We start from the raw sequence: 17,520 nt of genomic DNA on the forward strand, positions 1-17,520 counted from the left end.
TGTTAAAGTCATTATACCTCTGTGTGTTACATTATAAATTTTGTATTATTTCTTTTATATTTAAATTAACGATTATTATTGAAGGAATGCACAAAATGAATAAAGTAAATTAAAATAGCTTGAACAATTACTTTAAAAAAATTATTAAAAAATTCAAAACTTTCTTTTATTTGCCATTATTTATTATCTGTTTTGGTCAGAGTAGTCAATGGAAAAACAGTCACAGCGACTTATATGCGAAAATTGCGCTGTTCCTATCAATGGATTAGTTCAAGAGCGCGCCGCAGTCAAAAGGCACAATACGCGCCATTATATTGGCTTTCACTTCATGCCATCTTGCGATACGACGCGTTACTCTAGTGACGAAGAGAAAAATTCTAATTTAATCATCAAAAACTTCATTACCCAATTTTCATTCAACATTTATTCAATGAATCATTCATTCATTCAACATTTAACGGTGCCTAAAAAATTAAATAATATTAATACACGTGTGTACCCGTACGTAGGTACTTAGACATATTTTGTTTTTCTTTCTACCACCGCTATCAAAAAAAAAAAAAAAAGAAAACTGACTTTTTTTTAGCATACTAATCGAAAATTTGTGTGTTAACGTTTTAAACAAGATTCCTAGCGGAATGTGTGAATTTTCTTCGAGCGGCATACTACTACATATTGTCATAACGGCACACATATCTTGTACAGCAAACACCTGTTCGTTCTCTTGCTATTATTACAACAGATGAGAGAGAGAAAGAGAGAAAGAGAGAGAGAAAGAGAGAAAGAGAGAGAGGAGAAAGCCATGATAAATATTACACGCGATATGCTACCCGTTTATTTAAGCGTTGGTTATTTGCACGACCAGTACAAATACACACACGTGAATAAAACGTGACGTAGATTTACACATATACATACACACACACATACATATATATATATGCAAATATATATAGATAGGGGTTGGAGAAACCGCGTTTCGATTAAAATTTTGCACAAGTTTTCTCTTCTTTCCATACTAACACATTTTCTTCTAGTTCATCGATTTTTATGAAATCTCTACATACATACATACATACATACATACATACATACATACATATGTATACATATATACATATTCAGACATATACTACCATTCGGATTAGAACACGTGTGAATCATTTAAATATTACAGGTTTTTCTTCTGTTTGTAATATTTCTTTGAAAATTACTTTTACTTATACATGTCGAATAAAACCGACACCAAGAATAATTACAATAATCTACATTAATTTTAATGATAGATAAAATAATAGAAAAAGAAAAAAATAAAACGAGGGTGGATTATTAATGAAATTGTTGATTAAAAATAAAACAACTTTTGTTAAAAATGTATTTTCGTTTTTGAATGTAAGGTTTGAAATGTGACATTACCTTTCGGTCTATCTTTTTATTTTTAAAATAGATAACCTTTTAAACAATCATTCTTCTTAGGAAAATTTCAATTAAAAGGGTTATTATTAGAGAAAATGGAAAATTGTGAATAAAAAGAACATTTGAAATTATTTATACGAATCGTTGTAAATTATATATATGCACATATATACATAAAATATATATATATATATGTAATACGAGTATTAAGTATTTTCTTTTATGAAAGACATCAAAGAAGACATCAAAAGGAGTAAAGCTTACGAATACATATTGCAAAAAGAGGTTGAGGTGGGTACTGAGAGTGGGCAGGGGGTGGTCTCTCTTAAAAGCCATTTTGGACATTTCAGCTTAAACATATACACACACATACACACTCACAAACACATACGTAAATATTCGAAATTCTGTACGGATATTATTTTCTCTCTCTCCCTCTCTCTCTCTTTCTATTTCTCTTTCTATTGCGATATTCCATGTAGCAGCAGCAGCAGCAGCAGCAGTAGCTATCGAAGAAGAAACTCAGTGCGATAACGCAAATAGCGCGTGGCGAATTCGAACATCCCCCTTAACCCCTACCCAACCCTAACTTCTATCCCAGTCCACCCTACCCATGGACTTTTCGATATGTGAAGCTTTTATGCAAACTGTATGATTTCGCTTTGCCTAGCTATGGAGCCAACCAACCAGCTAGTCAGGACTCGTTACCAGTCGTTCCGTGTGTATGCATTTTTTAACAGATCCAGTTCAAATAGCGTGGACATTCTCTCGTTGCACGTGTATACATTCATATACACACATTTATATATATATATATATATATATATATATATATATATTAAATAAACGCGTAAACGTTCAGAGAATTTTATTCGACAGGGGAACGTACACGACACACGTTTAAATCTTTCTTGTCGTTTTTGTTATTATTATTATTATTTTTTTTTTTTAATATTGAAAAACTGCGATTTTTTTTGTTTAGTCGAAATAACAGGTAACCCTCCTATAATATGGTAGATAGGTTCCTAGAAAATGCTGCCTAGTGTTATGTGAAACAGTGTTGTGTGAGACCCAGAGTCATGAGCCAAATATTTTAGTTTTCAGCCCATGGAAATGAAAAGAAATACTTTCAGCAATACTGTATCTTTAAAACAGCAAGCTTTGCTGCAGTTGTAGAAGTACAAAGGTTTTTTGAAAGGAGAAACAGTGTTATAGGATGCCGTGTTATAGGGGGGTTCCCAGCAATTTATGGATCGTGTTGTAGGAGGGCTACCTGTATTCATCTATTTCGAAGTCATCTTTCCCTATCAACCCCTTCTTCGTATTTTAGATCTTTATTTTCTTATTTTCCTTTTATAGTTGAAACCTTTTTACGGGGGATGGTGGGTGGGGTTGTTCCTCATAGAACACCCTCGTCGTGTTGGTGAAAGAAAACTTCGAGGAAGAAGAAGAAAAAGAGAGGAATAAGAAAAAAAAAATAAAAAGAAAAAGAAGAAAAGATTACAAGCTTAGTGAGCGTGTGCGCGTGCGCACAAGCGAGTGGACATCCTTGACGACAAAGGGGTGCTCGACCAAGTGTAAGCGGCATGACCCTTTCCTCCTCTTCCTCCTCACTCTCTTTCTCTCTCTCTGTCTCTCTCTCTTTATCTTTTTTTTCTCTTCTATTTTCCCTCTTGGTTCCGAGAAGAAGATCGTTAACAACAATCGACCGACACACACCCACACAAACCCCCATACAGAAGGTTCATGCTTGAGTTTTAAAGCTAACCGAACACACGTTCGGAATATTACAAGTAACCCCACGAACTATTACCTAAATGTTACCAAGTTCATGTAACCAAATCTTTATATATTATTATTATTATCTCAGTTCTTTTATAAAACTTACTATATTACTTTTTTTTAAATTGAATTTAAATAATAGATCGTTTATTGTAAAAAGAAAAAGAAATAAGAAAAGGGGAAATAATAAATGAAATATTTCGGATCGGATGCGTACATCCGAGGGTTGTGACAAATTTTTCAAAGGAAAAAGAACAAAGTAGACAAAATAATTTACAGTGTAGTATTTCAATTTGAAATTAATGAAACTCAGTAAAAAAAAAAACATAAGTAAATATGTGATATATATATAAGAAAATACATGCACATCCGAGGGTTGTGACAAATTTTAAAAAAAGAACAAAGTAGAAAAAACAATTTACAATGTAGTATTTAAATTTGAAATTGATGAAACTCAGTAAAAAAAAACATATAAGTAAATATGTGATATATATAAGAAAATACATGTACATCCGAGGGTTGTGACAAATTTTTAAAAAAGAACAAAGTAGAAAAAACAATTAACAATGTAGTATTTAAATTTGAAATTGATGAAACTCAGTAAAAAAGAAACATAAGTAAATATGTGATATATATAAGAAAATACATGTACATCCGAGGGTTGTGACTAATTTTTATAAAGAACAAAGTAGAAAAAACAATTTACAATGTAGTATTTAAATTTGAAATTGATGAAACTCAGTAAAACAAAAAACATAAGTAAATATGTGATATATATATAAGAAAATACATGTACATCCGAGGGTTGTGACAAATTTTTATAAAGAACAAAGTAGAAAAAATAATTAACAATGTAGTATTTAAATTTAAAATTGATGAAACTCTGTCACAAGAAAAAAAGGGTAAATATGTGATATATATATATATATGTATATAAGAACAGGGTTTACCTTGTCGTACATCAGCGTACGGATCACCAACGTCATTTTCGTGATAGATCACGGAATGCAAGGTCTCGTTTATCTCGTGCGGTGGAAAATAATAGTGTGCTCTTTCCACGTACCATGCACCAGCACGTGACGACACTATCTTCCCATGAAAGACACCATCGGTGATGCTACCGAATACATGACTACCTGATTCACCTGAAAGCAAATGAATTCTCGTTCAAATCACAGTTGAAAATCTTAATAAATATTTTATATATACATTTCCACGATGTTATTTTATTGGTTTTAATTCAGTAAGCTTTACTAAAGTTACTTGATTGTTTTATGCGACATGTTATGTCACTATAGTGGCGTGTATCAATGAACGTTCAAATCACGGTTGAAAATCTTAATAAATATTTTAAATATACATTTCCACGATGTTATTTTATTGGTTTTAATTCAGTAAGCTTTACTAAAGTTACTTGATTGTTTTATACGACATGTTATGTCACTATAATGGCGCGTATCAATGAACGTTCAAATCACGGTTGAAAATCCTAATAAACATTTTAAATATATATTGTCACGATATTATTTAATTGCTTTTAATTCAGTAAGTTTACCTAAAGTTACTTGATTGTTTTATGCGACATGTTATGTCACTATAGTGGCGTGTATCAATGAACGTTCAAATCACGGTTGAAAATCTTAATAAACATTTTAAATATATATTGTCACGATATTATTTAATTGCTTTTAATTCAGTAAGTTTACCTAAAGTTACTTGATTGTAAATTTATGCGACATGTTACGCCATTATAGTGGCACGTATCAATGAATCAATTAAAATAACTTTCGATCAATCAATTATAGTAACATTCAATTTTAAAGTAGTTGTTAAAGTAATTTTCTTGTAAATCATTTTGTATGATTAACCATCATTATAGTGGCATTTAATGAACCAATTAAAATAGCTTTGGATCGAGTCATTAAAATGGTTTTTGAACGAACAACTATAGTAGCATTTGACTCTTATTATAGTGGTTTTCTTGTAAATCCTTCTGTAGAATTAAGGGTAATTATAGTAGCTTTCATATTTTTTTAAACATATCATATTTATTTGTATTAATTAAAACATTTACGAGAGTACTGTAAAAATGTACAAAAAAAAAAACAAACAAACAAATAAATATTGTCACTCGTTTCGATATAGACGTTTCTTTCGATTGAAATATTATAATCGAGCAATTTAATTTTCTTTTTTATACAAACACGATGGACAAATATTTTTGTTATGAGAGTAGAGGGGGGGGGTGGGTATATTACAATGGTCAGTTCTTGCAATAAGTAGGTGCAAAAGATATTGCACAATATGAAATGTTAATTTCCTTTAAAATATATTTTCAACATGGTCGTCATTGACGGTTAAGTAAACAATGACGCGTGACAATGCAAATGCATTGACGTTAAACCAAGCTAATGAGAGTTTGCGTGTGGTCAACGGAACGAAGATATTAACCGTAACTTAGAGCACACACACACACACACACATGCACATGCACACATGAAGAACAATAGAAGTGACGTAACCCACCACCCACCACCCACTTCTCTTGGCAAAACGAGAGAAATCTCTCGTATGCCAAAGAAGCGTATATGTGTGTGTGTGTGTGTGTTGTAAATTTTCTATAAACTAACGTTGCTTAACACAATTCATTTTCACAAAGAAAAATAAAAAAAACAAAAAACAAAAGAAAAAATAAAAACAACCGACAATAAGAAAAATAAATTATCGTATTAATTATTCCAGAAGGGTTGTTTTTTATTTATTTATTTTGTTAGAGAAATAAGGGTGAGGGTTGTGAACGAAGAACGAAAGGAAAAAAGAAAATAGAAACAAAAATCTAGCAAATAAAGAAAGAGATCAGCGTGTATCTAAATGTAAGGTGGAAAAATAAAGGAAAAGAAATAAGGGTGAAGGGAATAGGGGTGGAGAGAGTAGGAATAGGAGGAATGTATAAAAATAAAGAAACTTAGATAATAGTCAAAGAAAATTGCCGAAGGCAAGAAGAAGAAGAAGAAGAACAAAATGATTACGTGTTTCACCTTTATTTTATTTTATTTTTTGTTAAATATTTTGTTCCTTCTCATTTTCATATTCGTTCTATCATCAACACGCGCGTAGAGGGGAGGTATAAGGGGGTTTATAAAATAAAAATTAAAAATTACAATCACGCGATATTATATTTTATTACGATATTATTAATAAATAAATAAATAAATAAATAAATAAATATATATATAAGAACTAAATAAATAGATAAATAAATAAATATATATGGGTCACAAAAAGTTAAGGATAAAATTCGTAGTTATGTTCGGTCTAAAAATGGAAGAAGAAAAAAAAAAAAGGAAAAAAAAGGAAAGAAAAAAAAAAAAAGAAAAAAAAAACTTTTCTCATTATTTTCCTTTCTTTTCCTTCCTTCTTCTTTCCTTTCTTTCATTTTCTTTCTTTCCTTCTTTCTCTCTTGTAACTTGAAGAGAGACGTTTGAAACGCTGCAGCAAAACGTTGGTGAAACCATTTCCAGAATTCCTTTTGATCCTCGAGTTAAAACGCGCGAGCAAGAGAAAAAAAAAAAAAAGCTCACTCACTCACTCTCTCTCTCTCTCTTTCTTTCTTTATTTTTTTTTTCTCTCTTTCTTTCTCTTTTCCTCAGAGCTTTCCATTCCACCCCTAACCCCCCCCCCCCCGCCCCCGCCCGTCGCGTTGTTATCCAACGAGGAGAACGCATCGAATTCTAGCTTGGGTCAGCAGTTCACTGCAACATCAACGTGAAACAAGGAAACCATCGACGTAGTTTCAGAGAAGATAAATCGTTCCACCACCTCCAACTGGCTGATCTATAATTTCAAATGTCTCCCTTTACTGTTACTAACCCCTTCCCAATTTCCCTTCTCTTCTCTTCCCTTCCCTTTTCTTTCTTTTTCTTTCTATCCCTTTTTGTACCTTCTTTTTCTTTCACAAGTAACTCGGACTTGATCAGAACGTGAATTATTAGAGTTGGGAATAAAATGGTTTTTTATTTTTCTTTTTCTATTTTTTCTGTTTTTTTTTTTATTTGTTATCATTCACTGTGTCACGCACTTTTGCGTGCCACACCTGGTTAGTGTACCATGAAAAACGTATGACGTATAAATGTATTATAGTTATACCTAAACTTGGAATTGTATGAGTGGTTGCTTTTATTTTTTTATTTTTATTTTTTTTTTTTAACTGGAACATCGTATACTTGTGTTTACATTTTATATATTTAATAATTGTGTTTAACTTTTTAATTATAAAATATTATTTAATATGTTGTTTTTCTCTATGTAAATCGAATATGAAACTGAGGCAACCACTATAATGGTTTTGTGATCTAGTATTCATTTTCTTTTTTTTAAACGTATCTGACTTATTTTTGGTTTGTTTGTTAACGATTAATTCAAGAATTTAAACTTTTAAAAATGCTAAACAATAAATTACGAACACTCGAATATTTTTTTTTTTATCAATGTTGCAATATACGAAAAATAGTTAATGAAAGAATCATAATTATTTGTTGTAATTGATGATGATCAATCATACTTGACTTGCAAAAAAAAAACAATAATAATAATAATAATAATAATAATAAAAATGTTGCTTACCAATAAGATGACCCTCGTAAATATGCGAGGTATCAAGTTCCTCTTGACGACCACTAGGACCTTCTATAACTAGATTATCACTAAACGTGTTCAGGTCTCGCTTCAGTCGAATGTGAAAGTCTCTGTCGTGCGAACGAAACTTTAAAGTCACGAAATTGTTGCGGGTGACCGACCTCTTGGCCCTCAGGTGACCTCTGTGGACCTCCCCCGTTGGATAGGAAAGTGGTTCGTAATGACGAATATATTCGTTTAATCGCCGAGCTGAAACAAAAGATTATTGTATTTTTTTATTAATTTTGAAATATATTTCATTTCAAATTTTATATATAAATTCATCAATCGTGCAATTATTTAATATTACATATTAAAATAATAAATGAAAAGCAAGTAATATCATTCGATGCAGAATTTTAACTTCATAGATAGTACACGTCACTATAGTGGTTCTCGTGAGTGTCATATTTTTTCAATGCAGAGTTTTAATTTAGACATTACACGCCACTATAGTTGTTTTTGAAGATGTTATTCGATATTCGATGGAGAATTTTAATTTAGACATTACACGTCACTAAAGTGGTTCTCGTGAATGTCATATTTTTTCAATGCAGAGTTTTAATTAAGACATTACACGCAACTATAGTAGTTTTCGAAGATGTTATTCGATATTCGATGCAGAATTTTAATTTAGACATTACACGTCACTAAAGTGGTTCTCGTGAATGTCATATTTTTTCAATGCAGAGTTTTAATTAAGACATTACACGCAACTATAGTAGTTTTCGAAGATGTTATTCGATATTCGATGCAGAATTTTAATTTCTTATATAGATTACGCCACTATAGTGGTTTTCGTAAACGTTATTCGACATTCTATACAGAATTTTAACTTCTTAGATACTACACACAACTATAATGGTTTTTGAAGACGTCATTCGACATTAAATGTAGAGTTTTAACTTAGACATTACTGGCCACTATAATGGTTTACGTGCATATTATATTTTTTCGCTATACCACAATAATGTCTTTTACAGATATCATTTTATGATACGAGTACTTATAATGATGCTTACTTTATTCGTAAAATTATGTAAATTATAATCCTACATTGTTACTTATTCATTTAATTTAAAATACATTTTACTGTAAAAATGCAGATTTCCTTGTAAGAGAATTTACGTCATATTTAAATCGTGTTATTATTATTATTATTAAAAAAAAAAACAAAAAGGGGAGAAAAATTCAATATACCACGTTGTATTAGTACTTTCAACATTCCAATCGTATTTTTTTTTTCTATAACGTGACGACGTTGATTGATTTGAAAATATTTGATGTTAAAAAGAATGTTTTTAAGTTATGGGAATATTCGTCATTTAAAATAACTCGTTTAAAGCATGAATTTATATGAAATGAATTTTGTTCATGAAGAATTCGGAGTATTCGTGCGTGACACAAAAGCGGCAGAGAGAGAGAGAAAGAGAGAGAAAGAGAGAGAGGGGGAGAGAGAGAGAGACCTTCTCCTTCCTTTCTTTTTCAGTTTCCTTTTAGTCCGGTAGCCATCGTGCTTGAATTATAGAAGTATGCGCATAACTCGTCGTCCTTCCTGTGCTGCTTGACTACTCTCTACATTGTTCAACGAGAGGCGTCGGAAAAGTATTGTGATTTTAATTTAGGAACATCGCACGACCGAACAAAAGCTTTACGAATATTTTCAAGAACATTTTGTAGCACATTCCAAGGTAAGAAAGGTGTGGGACGGCGGCGAGGGGCGGGGGGGGTGGTAGTAGTAGTGGTGGTGGTGGTGGTGGTGAGAGTCAGAGGGTTGTTAATATTTTTTCGCTAAGAAGAAACGAAGAAATGGGTGGAAAAAAAAATTACAAAGAAAAAGAAAAATATAAAAATATGGATAAATGAAAAAGCATTAGAAACTTTTTTTTCTTCCTATTCCTTTGATTTCTAGTTTTTTTATTTTTTTTTTTTATTTCTTTGGAACACGAGTTCTCTTGGAAAACGAAGTCGATTGTCGTTGTCGTCGTACTTTTTTCTTTTCACCCCCTAACCCCAACCCCACCCCTTGTCCCCCCCTCTTCCCCTCACCTAATACACGCTCGATCGATCTCGAAGATCGTTTTTCCTTCGTAACCCCCCCCCCACACCCCTTTTTTCCTCTCTTTTACTATGGCCGTTAAATAAATCCTTGATAAAAAGGGATGGTAGTTGAGATAAAATACATGGTCGATAGTAAAATGGCCCCTTTTTTTGTTGTTGTTGTTGTTTTTTTTTTTTTTTTTTTTAAATCAGACGACTGAAAGTAAAAGTAATTAATCGAAACTGAATTCTACGCGTGCGAGAGAGAGAAAGAGAGAGAGAGGGAGAGAGAGAGAGAGAAAAGTAATATCTTGGTGTTCAATATTTGTATCCGATTTTCAGTTTAATAGGATTATTAAGAGAAAAAAAGAAAAAAAAAAGAGAAAAATTTAAATATATTTAACGTTAAAATATTATTTAAATTGTTATGGTCGCGAATGACAAATTAAATAAGTTTAAATGAAATGAAAATGATAATATAATTACATTAATTATTATTGATCATTTATTATATTTATTCGGTAAAATACTCTTCTCTGTAAATTAAATGAAAATCATATAATTATGTTAATTATTATCGATCATTTATAATATTTATTTTAATTCAACACCGTATTGAGATTATTATCGGTTTGTTTGTTTTTCTTTTTTTTTTTAATTATAAAACAAAATATATATAATAGATATAAATCTTGTTTAAATGATTCAATAAAAAATGAAGTATAGTAACTAAACAAAATTTCTAATATATATAAATTACGTGTCACGTTGTTTGTCCGCAACGGACGCCTAAACTACTGAACCGATTTGAATAAAATTTTGCACATTATGTGCAGTTTCATCCAACTTGAAAGATACGATAATTTATATCTCAATTTATAATCAAATTATTTGTTTATTAACAAAGAGCCATGATTATCTCTGTTAGTTCGATAAGATTCTAACAGATGGAGGTATAAGGTAATTCGTTGACTTAAAGACGTGTGTGTATCGGACTCATTGTGAGCCACAGCCACGCATGGCGGGGCACCCCTAGTATTATATAAATAAAATAAAATAATATATATAAATTATTTGCTATTAAAGTACAATAAATTTAGTAGACAAATCTAAAAAGGGGGAAAAAAATGAAAAGAAAAAAAGAGACAATATCTATAGAATAAAAATTACCAAAGAAAAAAATATTCAACGAGATAGTAAAATAAAAATAAATAAATAAATAAAAAAGAAAAGAAAAAACGAAAAAACGAAAAAACAAAAAGGCGTGTTTTTAGGTAAAGAAAAACAAGAGAGATAGCAAAAATGTGATAGAGTGGTAGGGTTGTAGGGTCGGATGGTAGTGTGGGGGGGGTGGGTTTCGGGGATAGAGGTAAAACGATATCGTTCGTTCACGATATCTGGGTTAGAATATACAATTCAAATAAATTCTATAGGCAATATTCTTTTATTCGTAGGGATTGGGGTGGAGGGGTGGGGGTAAAGTCAACGCATCTAACATCGTTTGCATTCAACTTGAAAACCTTCAAGGGATGGGAGGGTTGGTTAGTTGGTTGGTTGGTTGGTTGGTTGGTTGGTTGGTTTGAGTGTAGTCTACTATTTTTTTTCTTTCTTCTTTTTTCTTTTTTTGGAACATAGAAAAGCAAACGAGAAACTTTTCTATTCTATATAACTATCGTGTTCCTGTAATATGCATTAAGAGGAATAACTATGAAAAGCGATTATTGTATTAGTGAATTGGAATACGAAACTAGGATCATCTTCTTTCAACGAATAACACTAACCACTATGCAAATGAAAATGGGCTAAAACTGTTTCGATGAACTTCGTATAAAATAATTTTCTTCTTTAACGATAATACAGAAAGAATAAAAAAAAAGGAAATAGAAAAAAGGAAAAAGGAAAGACAAGAAAAGAAAAAAATCAAAGGGGATATAAATAAAAAGAACGCGATGTAAACGTAACATTTGAAATATAAACTGATAAATAAGACATTAAAAAAACCTGGGTTCGGTTGGGGAGGGGGGATGTAATTTTATTATTAACAAATTATTACCAAATATTACTAAAGTTTTTTTACTGAATTTTAATTTGTACCATCGTTTATTTTAAAATGATAAATAAGTTGATAAATAAGTTAATAAATAAGTTGATAAATAAGACACTAGAAAACCTGGGTTGAGGGGTGTAATTTTATTATTAAAAAATTATTACTAAATATTACTAGAGTTTTTTTTTATTAAATTTTAATTTGTACGATAGTTTGTTACAAAATGATAAATAAATTGATAAATAAGACATTAAAAAAATCTGGGTTGGAGGGATGTAATTTTATTATTAAAAAATTATTACCAAATATTACTAAAGTTTTTTGACTGAATTTTAATTTGTACCATCGTTTATTTTAAAATGATAAATAAGTTAATAAATAAGTTGATAAATAAGACACTAGAAAACCTGGGTTAAAGGGGTGTAATTTTATTATTAAAAAATAATTACTAAATATTAATAAAATTTTCTTTCGAATTTTTACTTTGTACCATCGTTTATTATAATAATGTGAGAAAACTAAATAAACAAAAAAGAAATATTAGATAAATGTTTGAATAAAATATGTCCTCTGAAAATATTAAAAAAAATATATTTTTAAAATATTCTCGAGGATAGTATATTTGGTTAAATGGATTTTTAGGAAAGTTAATTTTCCACGAATTTAATGGCAAAGTTTAATTTAATAACATTCGTAAAAACATATTTACTTTTACGTAATGGTTTATTGGGAAATGGAAGGAGAAAGGAAGGATTGGGAAATGTAATAATATCTCATAAATTCTTTAATTATGATAAAATAAATGTGATAGGATTTTGTTACCATTTACGAAATACGCGTGAGTAGAAAATATAATAAAATACATTATAAATAAAAATATTAATGTTCAATTTTCAGAGACAGAGTTAATATTGGACTGTCCGAAAACTTTGTATAATTAAAAAACGAAATGAAAAAAAAAAAGAAAAAAATAAACATGCTCATAGATTATTTTATCATTTATATATTATACTTTATTTTAAAATATTTTTTTAATTAAAAATTAAATACAAAATATCCGTTTTATAAATATTTCTAAATCGTGATGAAACGAAAAAAAAAAATATCAAAAAATATTAAATTTTCCAATAGAGTAAATAAAAAATAGATTTCCTTTTTTTTATTGTATATTTTTTATTTTTCATATTCAAAATCCAATAGGGTTTTAAAATGATTGCAAATTAAGCTTATCAATTATTACTGGAGATTGCTATATGCAACAATTAACGTATAGGTACTGTAATTTCTTAAAACGTGCAACGGTGCAACATATCATGCATCAAAATGCATTTGACACGAAAAAAACAAACAAACAAACATATAAACAAGAATCGAAATCACTTTCTTCAAACAATCCGCGAACATATTTATTCTACTCGTATAGTGCGTTATTCAATATATTACAAAAATTAAAAAAGGTCTTGGTAACTAAATAAAATAAAATTAAATAAAAAAAAGAAGAGGGTTGCGTGGAGGGTTTGTAGGTAAGAAAAAAAAAATAATAGAAAAAGTGTTACTTAATAGTAACTTTAATAGAATGTTTAATAATTATTAACTAGTATAATATTGTATATTAAATTATTTTTATATATTATATTAAATTAAATTATTAATTAGTATATAATATACTAAATTATTTTTATATATTATATTATAATATTAACTAGTAAAATATTAAATTATTACCTAATATTATATATTTAATTACTTTTACATATTATATTAAATTATTAACTCAAATAATATATTAAATTATATTTATATATTATATTAAATTAATAACTAATATAGTATATAAAATTATTTGTATATATTATATTAAATTAAATTATTAATTAGTATATAATAAACTAAATTATTTTTATATATTATATTAAAATATTAACTAATAAAATATTTAAATTATTAACTAATATAGTATATTAAATTATTTTTATATATTATATTAAATTAGTGACTAGTATAATATATTAAATTATTTTTATATATTATATTAAATTAATAACTAATATAGTATATAAAATTATTTTTACATATTATATTAAAATATTAACTAGTAAAATATTAAATTATTAACTAATATAGTATATTAAATTATTTTTATATATTATATTAAAATAGTAACTAGTAAAATATTAAATTATTACCTAATATAATATATTAAACTATAAACCAGTATATTTAATAATGTAAATTTATTACAAAAATTAAAAAAACAAGTCTTGATAACTAAAAAAATAAAATAAAAAAGCAGAGAGATTAGGTGATGAGTTATGTTTAATAAAAAAAAAATAAACCAATATACAAAATGTTACTCTACCTTTACATGTGTTATTTTTCCATGTCATTGAAAAGAACACGATAGGTGATAAAGTTAGACGAACATGGTGGACGCGTGTGTTATACTTTTGCGAGAAAAAGAACGAAGTGGGGGGATGAGGATGTAGAAGTAGGGGGAGAAAAAGAACACCATATGCGAATGGGGTTTGTCAATAGTGTGTGTAAAAGGAATACAGGTAACAGCTTATCGTAGTAATATCGAGCTAGTTCAAATGCATTCGTCGAACACGTCCATTCGGTTGAAGGTGGCACCACGTTACGAAACGACGATACGAATTGACACGTGAGATGCTGTTCGGTGCAAACACACAGAGAGAGAGAGAGAGAGAAAGAGAGAGAGAGAGAGAGAGAGAAAGAAAGAAAGTACACCCTGTATATACCTGGTGCAAATAGAACAGGCAGGTATGCAGCAGCTGTGCGATACAAACATCCACCCAACCACCCAACCACCCAACCACCCAACCACCCTAGTCGTCGTTTTCTTTCCATTGAACACCCGACACTCGATCGATATGCATTTCGATACCACTCGCATTTCCATCTTCATCTTCTTCATCTTCTTCTTCTTCTTTTTATTTTTATTTTTTTGTTTTTTTTCTTGTTTTTCTATTTCATTCTATTTTATATTCTCTTTTTTTTTTATCGTCTTTCATTCAATTTGTTCGATGAATTAACGAGACAACATTGACAATGAATTAATTAACGTAAGAAGTTTACTTTTTTTTTTATTTCTTATTTTTTTCCTAAGTTTTTTTTAATGTTTTTAACATAATCGAATGGTTGTAGAATTAATACGATTAATTATTGTTTAAGTTTATAATTTTAACGTTACTAAAACGTTGTTATATAAATTGAACAGAGACGATTATTAAGTAGTATGTAGGGGTATGATTAAATTGTTAAAAAGAAGAGGTCAACTTAAAAGGAAAATGTATTATATATATATATAGTATATAAATAGGTTGATAGTGAAAAGTAGTGGAAGTCGGAAAACCGTGAAGATATGACGTTACTTCTTTATTATTATCCTTATTTCTTAGTAAGTTTTCCTTTACCGGAAATGGAAGAAGTATATACGAGATGGCGTACTTACAACTTCTTCTTTTCACGATAAAACTCAAAATTTTCATCTATATAATATATAAGTAAATAAAAATTATATTTTTCTTTAGTAACATTTTACTGATTATTGCATAGATATAATTGAAAAAATTTATTTGTATAATAAGATAAAATTTCACTTATATATTTATTTTTAATTATAATATATATAATATTTTATATATATTTATTAATAATTAATACTTTATAATATATATTTACTTATTTTAATTAAATTATATAATTAAAACAAATATATATATTATTTATTATTATATATAATTAATATTATATTAATATAATATAGTTAATATTTTATTAATAATATAATTTATATTATATTATATATAATAATTAGTGATCTGTAGCACGGTGTTAAAGTCTCCGATTCATATCCGCGGTATCGTGGGTTTCGAATCCTGCCAGTCGCAAAAAAATATTTTATATTTTTTAATAATTATTAAATATATTATATATAATATAATATTATATTATATATACTATATTAATATAATATTATTTATTATGTATAATATTTTATATATATTTATTAATAAGTTAATTTATAATATATTTATTTATTATTATATATATAATATTTAGATATATTTACAAAATATATATAATTAATAATATAATTTATATATTATATTATATATATAATATGTAGTGGGGGCCTTCGGGCTAAAACACCCTAAAGGGATATACCTGAAACTTCTTCTATATACATAATATTATATTATATATTAATAATGAAATTAATATATTTATATAATAATTATATATTATAATATTTAATATATATATATATATATATATATATATATATATATATATAAATTATATGATAATAAATATTTGAAATAAGAGAAAGAGAGAGATTTTTATTTAAACAGTAGCATCTTTACTAACATCACTTATTACAACAAAGTAATGGTACTAAAATACTTTATACCATAAAGTTTCTTAAAAAAAGAAAAGTCCAGAAGAATTAGCGTTAAAGTTACCTTTCCTTTATTATCCTGAACATATTTATATATATAAGAGACACGGGTTTTTCTGAGAAACGCAAAAGGTAGTAATACACACATACACACAGCATCCTTCGTGTGCCGAAGTTTCCTTTCGGTTGAAAAGAAGTCAAGGAAATTGGATAGAACAGTAAGAAAACTACTGTTTCCACCTAGTTCTATTATTTTCTGTTTTTTATTTTTTCTTTTTTTTTTTGTTTCTTTTCACGTATATTCTAGAATCTACCTGGCCGTTCTATTGCAAACCTTGCATCCTGTTGTAACTTGTTACTTTTATTTTATTTTATTTCATTTATCTTTTATTTTTTATTATTACCTTTTATCAGTCTTGACGTTTATAATTACAAAAAAATAAAGAATAATTGTGTAATAAATTATTATAAATTAATGAACAATTGTTCTATCAAGATTGTAATTTGAAATAATCGATAACTCGTTGATAACTTATTATTATTATTATTATTATTATTGAATCGTTGTTCTATTTTTGTTGTTTTTTTTTTGCTTTAAAGTAAAACCTATGAATTTTTATGAAGTCATTAAAAAATAGTGAGAAGATATTTTTTATAATTATATTGATGAAAAAAAAAAAAGGAAAGTAGGCACTTCCGTAGACGTAGTTAAAATTCTTTTGCAACGCGTTATACTAATTTAAAACTTAAGTTTTAAAGTGGTATGAGAAAAGTTGATTAGACAATCTCGATTTGGATGCTTGATGGACAGGTTCTTTTAAGACATTTAATAATCACTAACTATATCTTGGTTTTTATATTATAACTCTTTTTAAATTTTACTTTGGTGTTAAACAATTATTCGTTTTTTTCTTCTGTAATTTTTTAACTGAATAAAAAAGATATTATACGTGAAAGCCACTATAATGGCGTATCATTCATAATGACAAATTACGAGAAAGCTTACGTATCATTCGTTGTGAAGAAAATATATGAAAACCATTATAGTGGCGTACAATATCATACACTTTTCGATTTAATAATGTCGACATTATTTTCACAATTAAAAAAAAAACAAAATTATAAACATACCTTTCTA

At 28.0% G+C, this 17,520-nt stretch overlaps 1 protein-coding gene across 1 annotated transcript in view; it reads right to left on the reverse strand.

Annotated features, from left to right (window-relative positions):
• kuz (zinc-dependent metalloprotease kuz) overlaps positions 1 to 17,520 on the reverse strand; it is a 136,320-nt gene that overhangs the window by 12,005 nt on the left and 106,795 nt on the right. Inside the window, 2 exon segments of the mRNA XM_089179488.1 lie at positions 4,149 to 4,343; positions 7,822 to 8,082. Of these exon segments, the coding sequence (XP_089035614.1) occupies positions 4,149 to 4,343; positions 7,822 to 8,082 (456 nt within the window).

Source organism: Polistes dominula, unplaced genomic scaffold (assembly GCF_049000335.1).
Source record: "Polistes dominula isolate Pdom_NZ unplaced genomic scaffold, Pdom_raw_medaka contig_27, whole genome shotgun sequence".
Taxonomy (NCBI): Eukaryota; Metazoa; Arthropoda; class Insecta; order Hymenoptera; family Vespidae; genus Polistes; species Polistes dominula.